This window comes from Schistocerca americana, chromosome 9 (assembly GCF_021461395.2).
Source record: "Schistocerca americana isolate TAMUIC-IGC-003095 chromosome 9, iqSchAmer2.1, whole genome shotgun sequence".
Classification (NCBI taxonomy): domain Eukaryota; kingdom Metazoa; phylum Arthropoda; class Insecta; order Orthoptera; family Acrididae; genus Schistocerca; species Schistocerca americana.
The window spans coordinates 120,355,157-120,376,219 of NC_060127.1; the positions used below are offsets into that span (position 1 = coordinate 120,355,157).

General features: G+C 45.7%; 1 protein-coding gene across 1 annotated transcript in view; it reads right to left on the minus strand.

Moving 5' to 3' along the window:
- Nucleotides 1-242: 242 nt before the first annotated feature.
- The window catches only part of LOC124551156 (esterase FE4-like), a 195,472-nt gene continuing 174,651 nt past the window's right edge, over nt 243-21,063 (minus strand). Inside the window, exons 8-10 of the mRNA XM_047126123.1 lie at nt 17,519-17,684; nt 15,732-15,864; nt 243-597 (exon numbers count right to left, since the gene is read on the minus strand). Of these exons, the coding sequence (XP_046982079.1) occupies nt 438-597; nt 15,732-15,864; nt 17,519-17,684 (459 nt within the window). The 3' untranslated portion in view covers nt 243-437. The remainder of the gene's footprint in view (nt 598-15,731; nt 15,865-17,518; nt 17,685-21,063) is intronic.

A 21,063-nucleotide genomic window follows, 5' to 3' on the forward strand; every position in this document is an offset into this window, starting at 1 on the left:
AGATGATGAAACTTGCACAGGATAGAGTACCATGGAGAGCTGCATCAAACCAGTCTCAACAACCACATACTTTTTGCTACAGACCGTAGATTCCATCTATAATTACTCCTCATGACACCAACATTTAGTTTACCCAGGATGCGTAATAAAGCCCCACTCCTTCCCATTAGTCACGGTCTTCAAAAATCCTGTAGAAGAGGTAGCATTTGTAGGGTGGATTTGCTAATATTAAAGCGTTAGTATTCTCCTTATGGTGTTATAGGTAGTATCCTGTTACGATTTATTTCATGTATTTTCATTGTACAGGCACAATGTTTTAGACATCCCTTGTGTATATCATATTTGATGTTTTTATGCGATAGACTGGCCACTGTCTCTCCCGATTACATTTCGGCGGCCTCCGCTGATGCAGCTTGGTTCTGCACTGCTGCTGGCTGCTAGCCGCCATACTGGTTGTAGAGTTTCTCCCAGAAGGCCACCTGTTCCTCAAATGGCCGCTTGGCTATGCACAGCCCGTCGCTGGTGATGTGCAGGTAAGACTCGTCCTTCTCTGTGAAAGGCGGCCATGACACCTCCACCTCAGGGTCTGCTAGCCGGCTGCACACAGAATGAAAGGTTCCTCACAAGCGACGAAATATTGGTTTCCTTATTTATTTAACTCAGATTAAGGTTATCTGGTAATCTCTTTCATCCTACCACGCATTCTACAAATTGTACATTACATTCAGTAGAATAGGCATATTGTAAATTACATATGATACAACATTTAGAAATAACTACAATGCAGAAAAAACACACAGTTTACATTCTTTTATGATAAGTTCAACAATAAATATAAGTTGGTTGTTGGGTTGATTTTTTTGGGGGGGGGGGGGGAGCAAACGGCGAGGTCATCGGTCCCATCGAATTAGGTAAGGATGGGGAACGAAATCGGCTGTGCCCTTTCAAAGGAACCATCCCAGCGATTTGCCTGAAACGATTTAGGAAAATCACGGAAAAGCTAAACCAGGATGGCCGGATGCAGGTTTCAACCGTAATCCTCCCAATTGCGAGTCCAGTGTGGTAACCACTGCACCATCTCGCTTGGTAAATATAAATTATGGAAAGGTAGGTTTAAACTATGAGTGCTTGCAGCAGTGGATGTGAGGAAAAGAGGTGGAAGGGGCAGAGAAAGAGAAATGTGATAACACGTAGAAAATTAAAATAAGGGGAAAGAAAGTGATGTGGCTCATAGAGAAAGGAAAAGATAAAGAAAGGTAACAAAGAACAGATAGGATCACTGGCTTTATGGCTTCACAGACAATCATCGTCATCATCAGACAGTAAAAGCAACACCTTGTTTAGCCCGCCGCTGTAACCGAGCGGGTCTAGGCGCTTCAGTCCGGAACCGCGCTTCTGATACGGTCGCAGGTTCGAATCCTGCCTCAGGCATGGATGTGTGTGCTGTCCTTGGGTTAGTTCGGTTTAAGCAGTTCTTAGGGGACTGATGACCTCAGATGTTAAGTCTCATCGTGCTTAGAGCCATTTGAACCATTTGAACACCCTGTTTACATTTTTTTGTCCCTCTCTGTCTTGGACAAATGTATTATACTAGAACTGACATGTGTTTACATTTTCACGCAATTTGTGTGGACAGATCCTGAGAAATCAGTACCCAGAACAACCACCTCTGGCCGTAATAACGGCCTTGATACCCCTGGGCATTGAGTCAAACAGAGCTTTGATGGGGTGTACAGGTACAGCTGCCTATTGGTGAGAGATCTGGAGAATGTGCTGGCCAGGGCAGCGGCCGAACATTTTCTGTATCCAGAATGGCCCGTACAGGCCCTGCAACATGCGGTCGTGCATTATCCTACTGAAATGTAGCGTTCCACAGGGATCAAATGAAGGGTAGAGCCACGGGTTGTAACACATCTGAAAAGTAACGTCCACTGTTCAAAGTACCGTCAATGCGGACAAGAGGTGACCGAGACGTGTAACCAATGGCACCCCATACCATCACGCCAGGTGATACGCCAGTATGGCGATGTCGAATCCACGCTTCCAATGTTCACCGCGATGTCGCCAAACACGGATGCGACCATCATGATGCTGTAAAGAGAACCTGGATTCATCCGAAAAAATTACGTTTTGCCATTTGTGCACCCAGGTTCGTCGTTGAGTACACCATCGCAGGCGCTCCTGTCTGTGATGCAGCATCAAGTGTATCTGCAGCCACGGTCTCCGAGCTGATAATCCATGCTGCTGCAAACGTCGTCGAACTGTTGGTGCAGATAGTTGTCGTCTTGCAAACGTCCTCATCTGTTGACTCAGGGATCGAGACGTGGGTGCACGATCCGTTACGGCCATGCGGATAAGATGCCTGTCATCTCGACTGCTAGTGATACGAGGCCGTTGGGATCCAGCACGGCGTTCTGTATTACCCTCCTGAACTCACCGATTCCACATTCTGCTAACAGTGATTGGATCTCGACCAACGCGATCAGCAATGTCGAGATTGGATAAACCGCAATCGCGATAGGCTACAATCTGACCTTTATCAAAGTTGGAAACGTGATGGTAAGCATTGCTCCTCCTTACACGAGGCATCACAACAACATTTCACCAGGCAACGCCGGTGAATTGCTGTCTGTGTATGAGAAATCGGTTTGTAAACTTTCCTCATGTCAGCACGTTGTAGGTGTCGCCACCGGCACCAACCTTGTGTGAATACTCTGAAAAGGTAATCATTTGCATATCACAGCATCGTCTTCCTGTCGGTTAAATTTAGCGTCTGTAGCACGTCATCTCCGTGGTGTAGCAATTTTAATGGCCAGTAGTGTTTAAGAACTGTATTTAATCGTGATCATGTGGGGTTATTACATGAGAGATTAGACATTAAATACCTAGCTTATGGAAGTCTACAGCGAACCAAGGAATGGGCCTCATTGTATACGTTAGCTGAGCTTGAGTCTTTCAGATTATTTTTGGTAATGTTAATTCTTCACGCATCTGTGGAAATGGCACCTTTATACACTGAAGAGCCAAACAAACTGATACACCTCCCTAATATCGTGTAGGGGCTTCGCGAGCATATAGGAGTGCCACAACACGACGTGGCACCGACTCGACTAATGTTTTAAGTAGTGCTGGAGAGAACTGACATCATGACTCCTACAGCAAAGAGTATGAGGGAGTGGAGATCTCTTCTGAACAGCACGTCCCAAGGCATCCCAGATATGCCCAATAGAGTTCATGTCTGAGGACTTTGGTAGCCAGCGGAAGTGTGTAAGCTCAGAAGAGTGTTCCTAGAGCTACTCCGCCGAAATTCTGGACGTGTGGAGTGTCGCATAGTCCAGCTGGAATTGCCCAAGTCCACCGGAATGCACCATGGGCATGAATGGTTGCAGGTGATCAGATATGACGCTTACGTACGTGTCACCTGTTAAAGTCGTACCTAGACTTATCAGGGATCCCATTTCACTCCAACTGCACACGATCCACACCATTAGAGAGTCTCCACCAGCTAAAATAGTTCCCTGTGCACATGCAGGGTCCATGGATTCATGAAGTTGTCTCCATTCCCCTACACCTCTGTCCGCTCGATACAACTTGAAACGAGATTCGTCCGACCAGGGAACATGTTTCCAGTCACCAACAGTCCACGTCCGTGCTGACGGGCCCCGGCGGGGTGAGGCGTAAAGCTTTGTATCGCACAGTCATCAAGGGTACACACGACTAGGCCCGTATCGATGATGTTTCGTTGAATGGTTCACACTCTGGCACTTGTTGATAGCCCAGCACTGAAATCTGTAGAAATTTGTGGAAGGGTTGCACTTCTCTTACGTTGAACAATTCTTTCCAGTAATCGTTCCCCGTTCTTGCACGATCTTTTTCGGCCACAGCGATGGCGGGGATTAGATGTTTTACCGGATTCCTGATATTCACGGTACACTCGTGAAATGGTCGTATGGGAGAATCCCCACGTTATGTTTACCTCGGAGATGCTGTCCCTCGTCGCTCGTGCGCCGACTGTAACACCGCGATCCAGCCATGATAGCCTGCTACTGTAGCAGCAGTAACCGATCTAACAACTGCGCCAGACACTTGTTCTCAACACATTAAATGTCATTAAAGTTATTTGAATAGTGACATTTTATTCACTTAATATTGGTCTGTGATCTCGTAAGCCGGTCTTCATGGGTGAAGCATGATACCACTTAATGAAATATGTTTTTTAAGATTTAATTACTTGAAATGGCTTCATCGTTGTAGGCTATTATCATTAGGCGATAAGCTATTTGTGCTTTTGGTAATTGTAATTACTTCTTAGATCAACTGAAATTCTTGACCTGTAATTGTCTGTTAACGACCAGCGTCATATTGCAGTTAACAAGTCTTTGTTTTTTTTTTTTTTTTTTAAGTTTTGCACACCACACTATCTCGTACCATTGTTCACTGTTTATTTGTATACTTCTAAGTGCGTATTGTGTTTTGTAGCGTTGCCAACTTACATATATATATATATATATATATATATATATATATATATATATATATATATATATATATATATATATATAAGTGGTAACGTTCGCAACGGTACAGAACACGGTGCACACTTAGAAGCTTACAAATTAGACTACAAGTAATAGTGTCTGAAGAAAGAAGCCAAAGACGTGCTAGCTAACGGCACTTCATGACGTTGACGAAAAAGAAAGCAAACATTGCCGTAAGCAAAAACCAACTTTTTTCAATCTTAAAAAAAATTCAGTTGTGAATTTCTGTAATTGCAGACCTTTGATGATGCTTTACTTCAACAAAGCGAAACGCGTTTGGTGAGAAAAACACGCATCTTCTTATAGCTGTTACGACGGAACAACAATACCCTCAGGAATTGTACAGAATCTACGGACAAAATGGCCACACAAACGAACACGTAAAGTGCCCTCCGCCACACACCGTTGGGTGGCTTGCGGAGTATAAATGTAGATGTAGAAAGTCAAACGGCGAAGCGGAACGTTTTGTCAGAATATTGAAGCAGCAATGGCCCAATGTCGTTCCGCACACACCAGGGATCAACCCTTGCAGATGTTTCTCGCCTCATATCGTTCGCACCCGCGAGACGGAGCGTCGCCGGTGGAACTTCTTCACGGCCGCCGCCATCGGGCACTCTTCCACCTGCTCCACCCTCCTCAGCATCCGGCGCCGAAGGAAGGCCGCAAGTATCGCTTCGCGCCGCGTCATATTGTCTTTTACAGGATTGTTAGGGGCGCGAGGCGAGATTGTCCGTCTACTCTGCTCTTGCATGTATCTTCTTTCAGATCCAGATGGCTCGCAGCGCCGCCATCAAAATCAGCTTCGCCTCTGTCATGTACACGGTGATCTTTCAGTGTCTCTTCCCCCAGATTCACGGGTCTAGAGGACAGCGCGGCAGCAGCAGCCGCCAGAGGGTGTCATCACGACACTGCGGGACGACCCCACGGAGACGGAGCCTTCGCCTCCTCTCGTCCTACCGATGGTGCTGGACCCGCCCACACCGCAGCAGTCGCCGCCTTCTTCGTCTGGTCCATGGCAGCAGGAGGTGGACGGGTACAGTGTGTAAACATTTAGATGGCAGACCTCTCCCTGGTCCTGAATCGGTAGAAGTCGGTAAACGTCTGGAGGCTTCGGTAGGCACGCAGTTTCGACTGCTGCCAACATTACGTAGCTGACTGTTGTACAAGGTAGCCATTGTCGTCTGCTTCGTTATTGTTTAGCGCTGTACTGTTCTGCGTGTTTTTATTGTGCAGTTGTGGTGAACATTATCAAAATGAGTGAAGAGGCAGTTGCTGGCCCATCTCGGGAGTCGCCAACAACCCCTACCGGCAGGCCTACGGTTAGAAGGGAACCAGTATTACGTAGCGATGCTCGCAAAATTATATTGCGTGTGATTGAATGCTGCGAAAGGGAAAGGGAGCAGAAAAAATTGCTTCACCCCATTTACAAATCTTCAGTGAGAGCTGCTACATACACAGGACAAAGCATGTGTAGCATTGGAAGATTCAAACAGTTTTCCAAAAATCTTCCTGGCGTATCACCACAAACGCCTGGCAAGAAAAGGTGAGTTTCCATTTCAGATATTTTGTTCGCAATCACTTTGAAGGAGCCCCCTATTTCGTCCGAATTACCTTATATTTCATTTTTCCTTGCTACCGTATTGCTTTGTATGGAAACACCACTGGTTACTGTATTATTTCGAAGCACATTCATATTACAGTACTTTGCAATCGGATGAATGGTTTGTGAGCGCATAGTACATGACGGTTTCAGTTTCGTTAACGAACAACATTTAAAGCGAGTTTTACTTCCAAGCCTTTCGTCTGCTTTCGTGTAAGCATGACGCGCAATTTGTAGTGCCAGCACTGCAACTGGTAGGCGTAGGCGTGCCTTGTCACCCCCCCCCCCCTTGCCCCAACGGCTCCTCTCCGCCCCCCCCCCCCCCCCGCCAGCCAATGCTTGCTTCCTCCTCTCCCCGCACTCCCATCACAACTCTGCCGTCTTACAGTTAACACACTGTACCCTTCCGGTAGTTTTCTGGGGGACTTTTCCGTCAGAGCGCAGGCCGGATGGCGGGGTATGGCCGGAAGCTTGACGTCCTCTGCAGCCACAGTGTCCGGCCCTTCGATGCGTCCACAATCTTGCCTCCCCCGCCGTGGTCGCACTCCCTATGCGACGACGGCCAGTCGCTTTGGGGGGGAGGGGGGGGGCGGGGGTAGGATTTTTCCGGCGTCTCGACAAGCGCCGGCACGAAGACGGAGATCGCAAGAGCAAAGGAGGTGGTGAGACATCAGCCAATAGCCCACTGACAAGGACCACACCATAACAGGAGCGGCTTCTAGCCGAAGAGAATATAAGCGCCGTTCCTAGCAGCCTCAGACAGACAGTGTTAGCACAGTACTGGGAGAGCTCTACGACAGCAGTGACGTGTGATCCATAACAATTGCTTACATGGAACATAGTATATAGCAAAAGACATTGACTGTCTGCATGTCGCGCATCACTTGCGACACCGTTGTGAATTCAAAGTTAATTATTGTCAAACTTCTTTGTTGTAATGAAATTATTAATGTTATTTCCTTGAATTGCTGTTGTAATGGTTCTTTATTTACGTGACCATTACGGCACTCCAACCCCAGTTCTCGATACCAGCAATATCGTACTACTTTTCTGCGAAGTAACAGACATATTTTTGTTACACTATTCACATTTCGTTTTATTAATGTATAGGTACTCCGATGTATCGATATATTACAGTGATATGGTTCTTGTGTGTATTCATTTCTGTGAGACTGTCATAATCTTTGACTTATTTGTAACTGTTTTGGCGCGAATGCGCACAGAGCAGTCTTTGTTTCACTTTGCAGAAATTAAGTTGTTATTTCGCTTTGTAATAGAACAGTCAAGTCTTGTGTTTAGTTAAAGTGGAAATTAAATATGTGAAGATTGACACAAAGCCGGCCGGAGTGGCTGTGCTGTTCTAGGCGCTGCAGTCTGTAGCCGAACGACCGCTACGGTCGCAGGTTCGAATCCTGCCTCGGGCATGGATGTGTGTGATGTCCTTAGGTTAGTTAGGTTTAATTAGTTCTAAGTTCTAGGCGACTGATGCCCTCAGAAGCTAAGTCGCATAGTGCTCAGAGCCATTTGAACCATTTTTTTGATACAAAACTGTTTTCTCGATGATGTGACAATTAAGAAGAAGTATATGTGAACTTACAACAAGTTTAATAAAAATGTGGATCGTGAACACCAAGTCAAAAATTATTTCTACCATACCATTGTTCTGATCTGGCATTGTTTGATCATTAAGAATTTCCTGAAAAACGCATTTGTTAGGTCTTCAAATATTGCTAAAATATAGATCTGGATCTTCTAGCAGTCAAAATGGAATCACCCTAGAATCAACAAGATGAGCCATAACAACTTCGACGAAATCTACGTGGGAAATTAATGACTTTTTTACAGTGACTTCATTATTTCCATTCTGACGATACCATCCACAGTCAATAAATTTGTTGTTGCCCTATAAAGTGAACATATGCTGCCTGAGCAACATTATTAATCTGATTTGTAACCTACCTTACAAGTGGTGGTATTGTTAGACTGTCTAGCATTCCGAGAGCGCGGCATCCTTCAGGCACCCAATAAACGACGAGTGGGCGGCGATCCCTCAACTGTGCCTACAAGTATTTTTCACTTCACATCTACATTTCAGGTACGCTCTTGACAGTCGTTTCTTTCGCTGTTTTGTTTTCGATTGGGGACTGAGAAATTTGAATTTGCTCAGATGTGGTTTATTTAGAATCTGTCAGAGTTTATTGTGTGTTATCTGATATTTTGCCTAGAGTTTCGGATAATATTTTTTGATTACTGATTTCATTTGGCCCTTTTTTCCAGATCAAAACCTCACTAAACATAAAAATGACGAAAACAATGCATTTAGCAGGCAAAAAATAGCCACGTACAACTCAGGACAGGTCAACTACATCAATGATAAGCTTCCGAATGAAGCTTGTGCCACTATTTTAACAAGAATACGCAGTTTAGTGGTTATATTCTAAACAAAATTTTCAATTCAGGCGTTGCCCTAAAATGTGTCTGTTGCACATGACAGTAATATGGACTTGAACCTGCTGTGTGTTGGCGGTAACAGGGCACACAAAATGTAAACAAAAGGTGCAGTACGTATTTAATCTAGACAACAAGAAAATTTGATGCTTACATATAGCTAACATACGTAAGTGACAGAAGAAAGGTTTGCGGGGAATATGGGCTTGGCAGCAGGAATGAGACATGAGAAAGATTAACAGGAGTTCTACAATAAATTTCAGATGCTAATAGCGAATATTCTGTTCAAGGATCATAAGAGGAGGCGGTATAGTAAGAAAAGATGACGTATACTTGTCTGATGACGTGATCGAAGAGGAAACTGGGACGAATGTCGATGATGTAGGTGATCCTCGATTAGAGTCACAACGGAAGAGAGTTCCGGAAGACCTGAGATCAAGTAAGGCAAAAGGGGTAGATAACATCCCATCGGAATTTGTAAAAAAATGTGGCAAGTGGCAACCGAACGTCTATTCAAGTTGGTATGTAAAGTCTGTGTGGCTGGCGACGTACCATCAGACTTTCGCAAAGTATCATCCACACAATTCCGAAGGTAGCAAGGGCAGGTAAGTGCGAAAACTGTCGCACAATCAGTTTAACAGCTCATTCGTCCAAACTGGTGACACGAACAATATGTAGATCAGTCGAAAAGAAAACTGAGGATCTCCTAGATGACGATCAGTTTGGTTTTAGTAGCGACAAGGGCACCAGAGAGGCAGTTCTCGCATTGCACTTGATATTGGAAGCAAGGCTGAAGAAAACCCAAGAAACGCTCGTAGCATTCGTCGACCTATTATGCCATCTGTTCGAAATTCTGAGAAAAATAGGGGTAAGCTATAGGGAAAGACGGGTAATGTACAACATCTACAAGAACGAAGAGAAACAAGACTGGAAAACCAAGAAAGAAGTGCTCTGTTTAAAAAGGGTGTAAGAGATGTAGTCTTGATGCCTAGTGTACATTGAAAAAGCAGTGGCGGAAATAAAAGGAAGGTTCAAGAGCGGTATTAACATTGATGGTGAAACGATATTAATGATAAGATTTTCTGATGACGTTGCCATCGTTAGTGAGTGTGGAGAAGAACTGCAGCATGTGTTGGATGGAATCAACAGTCTAATGAGTACAGAATATGGATTGAGAGCATACTAGAAAAAAGTCAAGGTCGCGGAAATGAAAACAGCGAAAACTGTAGAAGCAAAACTCATGGTTACGAAGTAGACGATATGAAGGAATTCAACAACCTTGGAAGCAAAATTGCCCATTATGAACGAAGCAAGGAGGATTTAAAATGTGGACTAACAGAAGCAAAATGGGCCATTCCTGGCCAACAGAAGTCTACTGGTACCAAAGACAGGCATTAATTTCAGGAAAAAATGAGAATATACTTCTGGTGCACAACATTGTACGGTAGTGAATCACGGACAATGGGAAAACCATGACAGAAGGGAATCTAAGCGTTTGAGGTATGGTAATACAGAAGAATGTTGAAAATTAGGTGGACTGATAAGATGAGGAATAAGAAGGTTTGCCACAGAATCGGCGAAGAAAACACTGACAAGAAGAAAGGACAGGATGTTAAGACATCTGTTGTGACAAGCCAAGACCTGTATGGTACGAGAGGGAACTTAGAGGGCAAAACATGCAGCGGAGAGTAAGATTTGAATACATTCAACAAATAATAGAGGACACAGGGTACATGTGCTACTCTAAAATGAAAATGAAAATGAATAACCCAGAAGGCTACTAAAAAGAAACTATTTTAATATTGTAAGCGTATATCTCATAAACAATAAAAGAAAAAAAATGAACCTGTTGAAGACGCCATAAGGCTGATGAAAAATGTTTGGGCATTAAACAAAAAATAGTGCTCTTTCAGAAAGGCATAGTATCTTTAATTTATTATTATTGTATGCAATTATAGGAACAGAACTTAAAATTCCGTTTTGATGCAGTTGCTGCAGTTCGCTCCACCGATACAGAACATTGTAATATGGATGTTCTGGTATGTCTCTTGATTTTGCACCCGAGTTTTTCCTGTCAAGTCTCTTCTGTATGAAGCACTTATGCCGAATTAGACCTACAAATAATGTAGGCCTCCTCGTTGTATCATGTTACCTAATCAATGTCTTTTCTGTTTAACTGATTTTGATATTTATTCATTAGATTTTGTTTCAGTCGAGGACGTTTTTCTGCTCTTCTCCATCTCCACATCTATATTGCTTCTGATTTGTTTCTTGTCTTGTCCCCCCCAGAATCCACTCTCCACAACTATAGTTCCAGATGCTCCGCCGGCCGATGTGGCCGAGCGGTTCTAGGCGCTTCAGTCTGAAACCGGACGACCGCTACGGTCGCAGGTTCGAATGCTGCCTCGGGCATGGATTTGTGTGATGTACTTAGGTTAGTTAGGTTTAAGTAGTTCTAAGTCCTAGGGGACTGATGACCTCAGATGTTAAGTGCTCAGAGCCATTTGAACCAAATGCTCCTGGTAAACATTATTGTGAATCTCATTTTTAATATCCATTACACTTTTGTTCTCATCTCTGATTGTACTTCCCAAGTAGCAAACCCCTATTTGCAACAAATAATTGAAGACTTAAGACATTAGTGTAAAATGTAAACTTCCACGGCCGGAATTGTCACAATTAGCAAAATATTCCGGGCTATTATGCCGTGTTCTAAGGGACTTCGCTTCAATACTCGACGTTTCGTCCCCATCTGCGGAAGGCATTTTCAAGGGAGATCGTAGATTTGTCGAATGTCCGATTCACACCCTGGCTCGCAGTAGCGTTCCCCTTGAAATTGTCCTTCGCAGATGGGGACGAAACGTCGGATATTGAAGCGAAGTCCCTTAGAACACGGCATAATAGCCCGGAATATACTATTATTTGTAGGGCGTTAGTGTTACATTGAGATGTAGATAATAACACAGCAGAGTAAGCCATGGTGGGCAGAATGAGTCACATAAGACCTGTCAGAAGCTTTCATACCTCAAGGACCAGTTCCACGTTTCCTGCCCCGTGCACTGGATGGCTGTGCCAGCTCATACTTCCAGTCATCCTGTATAGCTCGTGTTACACCGTCGCCAAGGTAGCCCCTGCGGGCCGGCAACACATTTAACACGACACAGGACCGAGGTTGCCTATGCCCAAAAGCGTAAGCGATGGTAAACATCGGCTGTGTTGGAAACAGACATTCCGCGTACTACACTACTGGCCATTAAAATTGCTACACCACTAATATGACGTGCTACAGACGCGACATTCAGCCGGCAGGAAGATGATTCTGTGATATGCAAATTATAAGTTTTTCAGAGCATTCACACAAGGCTGGCGCCGGTGGCGACACCTAGAACTTGCTGACATGAGGAAAGTTTCCAACCGATTTCTCATACATAAACAGCAGTTTACCGGCGTTGTCAGGTGAAACTTTGTTGTGATGCCTTGTGTAAGGAGGAGAAATGAATATCATCACGTTTCCGACTTTGATAAAGGTCGGATTGTAGCCTATCGCGATTGCGGTTTATCGTATAGCGACATTGCTGCTCGCGTTGGTAGAGATCGAATGACAGAATATGGAATCGCTGGGTTCAGAAGGGTAATACGGAACGCCGTGCTGGATAACAACCACCTCGTGTCACTAGCAGTCGAGATGACAGGCATCTTATCCGCATGGCTGTATGGTATCGTGCAGCCACGTCACGATCCCTGAGTCAACAGATAGGGGCGTTTGCAAGACAACAACCAAGGGCACGAACAATTCGACGACGTTTGCAACAGCATGGACTATCAGCTCGGAGACCTCGGCTGCGGCTACCCTTGACGCTGCATCAGAGATAGGAGCACCTGTGATGGTGTACTCAACGACGAACCTGGGTGCACGAATAACAAAACGTCATTTTTTCGGATGAATCCAGGTTCTGTTTACAGCATCATGATGGTCGCATCCGTGTTTGGCGACATCGCAGTGAACGCACATTGGAAGCGTGGATTTGTCATCGCCATACTGGCGTATCACCCGATGTGATGGTATGGGATGCCATTGGTTACACGTCTCTGTCACCTCTTGTTCGCATTGACGGCACTTTGAACAGTGGACGTTACATTTCAGATGTGTTACGACCCGTGGCTCTACGCTTCATTCGATCCCTGCAAAACCCTACATTTCAGCAGGATAATGCACGTCCGTATGTTGCAGGTCCTGTACAGGCCTTTCTGGATACAGAAAATGTTCGTCTGCTTCCCAGGCCAGCATATTCTCCAGATCTCTCACCAACTGAAAACGTCTGGTCAATGGTGGCCGATCAACTGGCTTGTAAGAATACGCCAGTCACTACTCTTGATGATCTGTGGTATCGTGTTGAAGTTGCATGGGCAGCTGTACCTGTACACGCCATTCAAGCTCTGTTTGCTCAATGCCCAAGCGTATCAAGGCCGTTATTACGGGCAGAGGTGGTTGTTCTGGGTACTGACTTCTCAGCAACTATTCACCCAAATTGCGTGAAAATGTAATCACATGTCAGTTCTAATATAATATATTTGTCCAATGAATACCCGTTTATCATCTCCATTTTTTCTTCGTGTAGAAATTTTAATGGCCAGTAGTGTACTTCCTGCAGAGGGAGATGGCCTGCAGCAAGTATTACTACACCAACATCTGATTGGCTGGCCAATACTATTTAAAGGCTAGAACCAGCACCGGACCAGTTCACGCTGAATACCGGCCTCAAGGACGTCTCCACTGAAGACTACGTCTTCGCCATCGGAATAGGACTTGGAATTAAATGTATGTGTGTTTCCACGGACTCTTGTGGGAAACTTAGAAATTATCTTTTGTTGTCTCTAGTAGGAAATTCTTACTGGCTTTGTGATTGTGACTTTTCGTTGTTATTCAGTCATTTCCATGTAGGCTCACGTAAATAAAAGTTGTGTTGTAAAAACTTCCGAATTTTCAGTTACAACACAAGTGGATCCCATCCTCGTCGCCACTTGTAACTGTAAATTTACAACACAACGTGCGTCTACATGGAAATGACTGAATAACAACGAAAAGTGACAATCACAAAGCCAGTAATAATTTCCTACTAGAGGCAACAAAAGATAACTGCTAATTCTCCCACAAGAGTCCGTGGAAACACACATACACTTAATTCCAAGTCCTATTCCGATGGCGAAGACGCAGTCTTCAGTGGAGACGTCCTTGAGGCCGGTATTCGGCGTGAATTGACGTCCGGTGCTGGTTCTAGCCTTTAAATACTATTGGCCAGCCAATCAGATGTTGGTGTAGTAATACTTGCTGCAGGCCATCTCGATCTCCCTCTGCAGGAAGTAGTACGCGGAATGTCTGTTTCCAAAACAGCCAATGTTTACCATTGATTACCCCTTTGAGCACAGGCAACCTCGGTCCTGTGTCGTGTTAGATGTGTAGCCGGCCCGCAGGAGCTACCTTGACGACGGCGTAACAGCTCGGAGGTATGGTCTAAGGCGTCAGACGAAGCACTATCCCGACTGCAACGTCTTCAGAACAAAGTTTTCCGTGTCATCTCAGGTGCTATCAGATAGGTCCCCAACACACGCATAAGAGACTTCCTAGGCCAATCCACCATGTAGACACTTATTCAAGAAAAATCCACATACTTTTACGAAACAACATAAACTTCGCCCCACTTTCTCATACTAAACTTTGGAAACGAATCACCAGAAGCTTCCCACAAACACCCAAAATTAACCTCTTTAGAGGCCAGTTACACATGCATAAAGCACCAAACTCAAGATTACACACAGAAAACACGCACACAGTCCCAATCCCTCAGCTTCACGTAAGCCCCTAGGGCAGGGTTTCCCAGCCTGTGGTCCGCCGGCTCTTTCTAGGGGGTCCGCGGCCACCTTTCACCAAATCATGTAAAATAATGAGTAAAATTATTGAATTAAAATGTGAAAATCAAATTCATCACTATTTTTTTTTTTCGTGTGAAAAACATGCGTACTTTTACTTCAGGTCGTATCCCAAGCAGCCTTTGCGGTTCTTAAGTGAGAACGCATACACAGTTTAGTGCCGGTGAATGCGGCTTCTCTGATCGCCTGTTTAGCAACAATACGGGGGTAGTTTGTGAGCCGGCTCACGGCGCTAGATGTGCCGAAACCTTTAACGCATGCGCGGAGCGAGCTTTGTAGACCAATCACAGCGCTCGCTGGCACGTAGGCGGCCCCAGGCATCATTAAATGTTAAACTTGCCTTGTCAGTGCACTACCTGTTTCATTAGTCGACTTTTGACCAGTTTATGACTTCTAACATGGATCAGTGGCTGAAGTCAGTATCATTGAAGAAGGCTGCAGTTTTTTCATCGCCTTCACAACAAGGGAAGTTTCCAGTTGAAATAATGAGGAGGGAGGACGACCAAAGGAAGCCTTTGCATACATTTGTACATCTTTCTTCGGATTTGACGAAAAACCACACACACACGCACACACACACACACACACACACACACACACACACCCACACACACACACACACACACACACACACACACACGACTGTCACGAAATATGCATGTTCCTTACACAACAGTGCCAAATAGTGGAAGTGAACAGACCATAAGCAACAGCTTGTCAACAGCGAAGAGTTTGGACGTGACGTTGATTGCTCTTGGAGGAAGAAAGCTCCATTGTGTGAAATTTCAATTACCAAGTAATTTTAATCAGGCTATAGTGTGTTCAACAAAGGGAGTAAATCCACTAGTAAGTGTCAGGATACAGTGGCAATTCAAATTGGATCGTTAATTTCAAGTTGTTTTCATTCATCTCTAAACCAAAGACTATTGATACTTGGGGGGGGGGGGGGAGGGGTTTTGGGAACATGGCACCTGCATTAAGAAGCTTTCAGTTCCCATGGGTTTCGCTCTGAAATTTGAAGTTACTGTACTCTTGACTGACTAGGGGACCGCCATGGATTTTCGAGTGAAGAAGGGGTCCGCCAGCTGAAGAGGTTGGGAAGCCCTGCCCTAGGGCATTCCGAAGTCAGACGGGCACAGCCCAGTGGTACTTCGTACACAACCAGAACACCCATAGCCTCGTCGCCCCGTGCATTTCCCGCTCCTTCCGGTACGCACCCTGTTTTCGCGAAGCTGGTCCAGAGGCGCGACAGCTGGTCAGTCAGTTTGCCTTCGAATGATCCTGGCTGCGGAGCGTCACCAAAAGTTTCCACAAAGACGGTGTAGCCGAAGCCCGCTCCGTGCACAGCGCCTGAAAAAACGAGAACAACATCAGGCATTCAGCGGCTTTCCTTCTTCGGTTGTAATCGTTATTGTACACCCCTGGGCCCTGCTGGACCCCGTGATGCACAACAAGCGTCATTTCCCGGTTTTTCTTAAGCCTTCCTTTGCGCCCCCTACAACTTTCACTCTTTCAGAATGCCATCTATTCCGCTAGTCAGGCACAGGTGTCCGGTCATCTCTGGCTTTTGGTTATTGGTCAAATGTTTGAGCGGAGCGGAAACAAGACTTCTTAAATATCACTCAATGAAGTTATTGCCACTCAGGACCTAGCTATTTTGCGGATATTGAACTGTCAGAAATGCTTCCTTCGAATGAGGTACTAAATTTAGAATGTTCCGGGAACAGCAGACACTAGGCACGCAAATGAGGTGTCAGTTTAATTTTTCCGAGGCCTAGATATTTTGTGCACAGAAAGTTACATTGGTGCGGTATTTAACAATTAAAGTTGTTTCCTTCGAGTCAAGTAGTAAATCCAGAAAAATTAAAATAAAAAGAATTGAAATTATATTGGCCAAATGTTTTGTGAAACGATCTGCTTAAAAGTAAAGCATAAAAGAGGTTAGAGAAACGTTTGAAACACCTTTGAATGACGCTTGAAATCAACTACAGCTAGTGATTGCGACATATGTTCCTCTAATTTATTTTATTTTGAAAAATTATTCCACAAAACATTTGGCCGAGTTTTTAAATTTCTTTTATGCCGGCCAACTGCCAGGTAGTGAATTTTCTATGTAACATTTTTTTTGTGGCATATCAACTTGTGTTGAAATGATATTGGCCAAATGTTTTGTGAAACGATCTGTCTAAAAGTAAAACATGAAAGAGGTTACAGAAACGTTTGATACACCTTTGAATGACGCTCGAAATCAACCACAGCTAATGATGTGCGACAAATGTTCGTCTAATTTATTTTATTTTGAAAAATTATTCCACAAATCATTTGGCCGAGTTTTTCAATTTTTTTTCTGCCAGGCAACTGCCAGGTAGTGAATTTTCTATGTAACAATTTTTTCATGTGGAATATCAACTTGTGTTACTTTTGCTTCAGTCAGGTCTTTCTTTACGGCAACGATCCAATTTACTGATTGAAAGTACAGTTTACTGCGCGTTTTACAGAGTTCCTCAACCTGTCTACTTGATCTGGTTGCATTCATTTTTTTAACATGCGTATCCGAATATATGTCGGTAGGCCTATACATTTCAAATTCTTTATTTCTTTTTATTCTGTACGTTTCTTCTTCAATATAATTTGGACTTAAATAAGTAAATGTCAATTTCATTTCTCATTGTCACATGGACTTTCATCTAGTGTATCAGATTTCGTTTATAAGTTAGTAAATATCCGGTTCAGGTAATAATTCAGTCTCCCTCAAGGGAGACATAACTAATAGAAGAATGGGCTCTAATGAGCTTCACACAGCGTAACGAATTAAATGCATAGGTGATATGTTATTATAGTCTGTGATTTCCACTCCCATCATTATGTCAGTGTTCTAATACTAATTTTGCATTTCAGAAAAAAATATGTAATGAATACCACTTATACGTAGTAACATCAAAATGAAAGAGGTTTTGTGTGCAGAAAAAAATCACTTCTAGAATTAGTACATAAAAAACAGTACCATCGTATTTCTTCTGCATATTTTTCAAGAACTCTCCCATCGGCCCCTGAAGAACTTGTTCACTTATGTGATGGCAGACAAAGAAGTAGGCGGGAGCCTCGGACTTCAGGCTGTGAAGTTTGGCCGCACGAACAGCGTGGTAGGTGAACATCAAATCGCCCAGAAGCTGAAACGAAAAGAAAGGTAAAGATACAATCAAAAAATATTAATATATAGTAACAATAGGCACACAGAACTGTTGCGCGAGATAGGGGCACCATGTCAACAGTTTAGCTGCCAAAACAAACTGGACTCCTCTATAACGGCGTTTCGCACAGCTTTTACTATTCCTGGTTTGTATGTATTATTAGGGGTTCCCGAGGGATAAGCTGTAGATTCATTACTTTCTTCATCAAACCTTAACGATATGTCCACCGTCTCACCCGTCTGCAATTTTCGCTAATATTGTAACGGCCTTGTGTTCGATTGCAAAGTGAAGGAAACTGTGAATCGATATTAGGAAGTGTATGTCTGTGCGGCTGCATAGTCACGGCGAGAAGCGAATGGCCAGCGGTTAGTCGGTGGGTTTTCAGCCGTCGGCTCACGGAACTAGCATTCGAACGTTGAACGTCGACGGTGCCTTCATAGCGTCGGAAAGGCACGTTGGCGAGTCTTTCCGAGCGCCCAGAGCAATATCTAGCAGGACTGATACTCTGAACGTTCGTTTAAACGTTGACCATTGAGATGGAAGAACGTCGCCTACGTCACATGAGCGCCATCTCTCTTCAGTAAGGAGTCGGCGGCCGCCATATTGGCTTCCAGCTGAAGCCCATACCCAGAATGTTTCCGTAAGAGCGTACAAAAATGTAACAGCACATAAAGAATGCTCCACTGAAGAATTTGAGGTAGGGAACCTGGGAGAAACCAGCTTAAGAAGATATGAAAATAAAATTGCTACTGCTTTGTCTATCATTACTGTTTTCAAGCTTATTTACAGCCAACATGAGTACAAGTTTACACATACCTTCCTGTTTATTTACATGTACATTCTTTATTTCCAGCAAGGAAACAAGGATGATGAGCCTTACTAGTAGGAAGTCACGATACAAGTTTTGCCCCCACACGGATCCTCTATGACCTCATTCCTTTCCCCCATCTGCTCCTGTTCCTCGAACATATCCGCATACTCTACACCTCCCGCCGCCTTGATCCCCCTCACGCCCTGGTTGCTCCTCTCCCATCCCTGTCCCCTGCCACACCTTCACTGTTGTGTGCCCCCTACCCTCCATCTCTACACCCTACATCTCCTTTCTCAAGGTGGCTTCCATCAACTCCCCCTCCCGGATGATGCCCTCTCTCCCTCCATTTATCCTTCCTCTCAACTCTGATCCTCCCCCCCTCCTTTCCTCCGTCCATTCCCTGGGCTCCCTCTTCCCCCCATCCATCCTCTGTTTCTCCCCACCTAACCTCTCCCTACCTCCCTTCTCCCCCCCAAGTCCTTTTGTATCCCCCTCCTCTGCCTTCCCCACTCCCTGTCGCGTCTGCCCGGCACCCCCCACCCATCTTATGGGTCCTCATCCTCCATCGGCTCCTTCCCCCCTCCCCCCTTCGTTTTTCCTCTCCTTCCCACCCTTTTTTACTTTTCCATCATCTGTCCACTTTCCCCCGCCTGCTCTCGGCTGTGGTATGTCACATTTGCTAACTTTTAGTACAGTGTTCCAGTGAAAGTTCAGTGTTGTTGCGAACAGAAACCATGCTGTCGCTGGGTGTGCCTTTTATGTCTTTTGAGAACAGAAACCAGACTGTCGCCCTGTTTTTTTAAATTGCCTGTCTATTATTTTACCTGTCTGCTTCGTATGTATTTTAGTAGCACCGTCACCCCTTTCTTCTCTGTTTTAAGCTCCACAATTTTTATCCGTGTTACTATTTAAGTCTCCGATCTTATCGCCTGTTTTTATTACTTATTCTCTTCATCTTATTCAAACAAAGTGTGTAGGCTGAAGAGCGGCATACCAAACTGCTGCCAGCCCGCCCCCTTCGGGGGGAATCGAAATTCAATAAAGGAAAACAAAAATACAAGTTTTGTTTACTTTGCTTGCCCTTAAGGTGGCTCTGTTGTATCGTGTGTTTTGTGGCGGCGTTCGTAGCGACAAGCAATTCGCTGTAGAAACGGCTTACGAAGTCACCGCCACACTTTTAATAGCGGGCCGACCGGTCCGCTGGAACAGTGAACAGAAAGATGAAAACCCAAACACTCTGATTAAATAAAAGTCGGTACTTATCTTTATTAACGAAGATACAGAAACACAGTAGTGAACTCCGTGTCTACAGAAATCTGTCTAGTTCGAGTCGGAGCGGCTAGGTCAGCGTCGGCTGACGACAAACAACAACTCTGCTGCGATGAACACACAACTGACTAGCAAGTACACAATTCGGTGGCGAGTATACAACTGAGCGGCGAATACAGAACTGTCCTAGCGCTCGCGACTCCAGCGCTTAAGAAACCAGAAGCCAGCGGTGGCGCGCGCAGACTTGCGGCGATTTCCTGTCTCGCTGGCGCTGCTTATGCGGACGGCGTCCGGACTTTTATGCTGCCAACCTTTTTGGCAGCGGGCTCGGGTGGCATTACTGGCTAGGATATAACACTCCTCCCCCCCAAATCGCCGCACCGTCGTTGAATAATGACGTGGCGAGCGTCGACGGCGGGGGAGGGGTCTGGCCGCAGGCGTAGCGGACGAGACCGGGGCGGAGACTGTTGTCGGTGGCAGTCCCCGGTCCGCACCCCAGCATTGGCTGCGCGGGGCCTCGGGAAACACCGACTGAAAACCGAGGTCAGGGTGCACGCCTGTGACCACGGGCGCAGCTTCTGGTACTGGACGCGGCGGGGCGTCGGGACCCACGAAGAGAGGCAGCGTCTCCGGACGCTGCGTCGACGGCTGCTGAGTGGGCGCCGGACAAGGCGCTGCGGTGTCAGACTCCTTGGGGGTGCCCAAGGAAAGCGGCTGCAGGACAGGCTGCACAGCCACCGCTTGGGAAGGCGGCCCGGCTGAGGGGTCGACGTCCATCAGCTCAGAAGGCGGTGGCGACTGAAGAGGGACCGCAGGCGCCGGAGCGACCACCTGGGGCGCTCCCGGATGAAGCTGCGCGGGAGGCATCAACGGGACGGGCTGTCGGCGTGGTAGCGGCGACGGCTGCTGCTGCTGCCCTGGGGGCGGCAGCGAAGTCGGAAGGCGCGGCTGGAACCCGCCGCGGACCAAATCTGTGGACAAAGAACGAGCGGCAGAATCCGGGCGGCCAGCGCGGCGCAACTGGTTCTGATGCCTCCTGTGCACCCCAGTAGCACCTTGAACAGTATAAAAACCGCGACCCTGGACACGTATCACGGTACCTCGTTCCCAACGACGGCGACCGTGATAAACTCTGAAAAAAACGGCGTCGTTGCGCTGAAAACGCGTGCGATGCTCAGAAGCGGTGGGTCGATCCGGGGGGTGCAACAACCGTAGTAGGGTGCGATGACGACGGCCATGGAGAAGCCCCGCAGGCGAAGGGCCGTCGCGTGGCGTGGT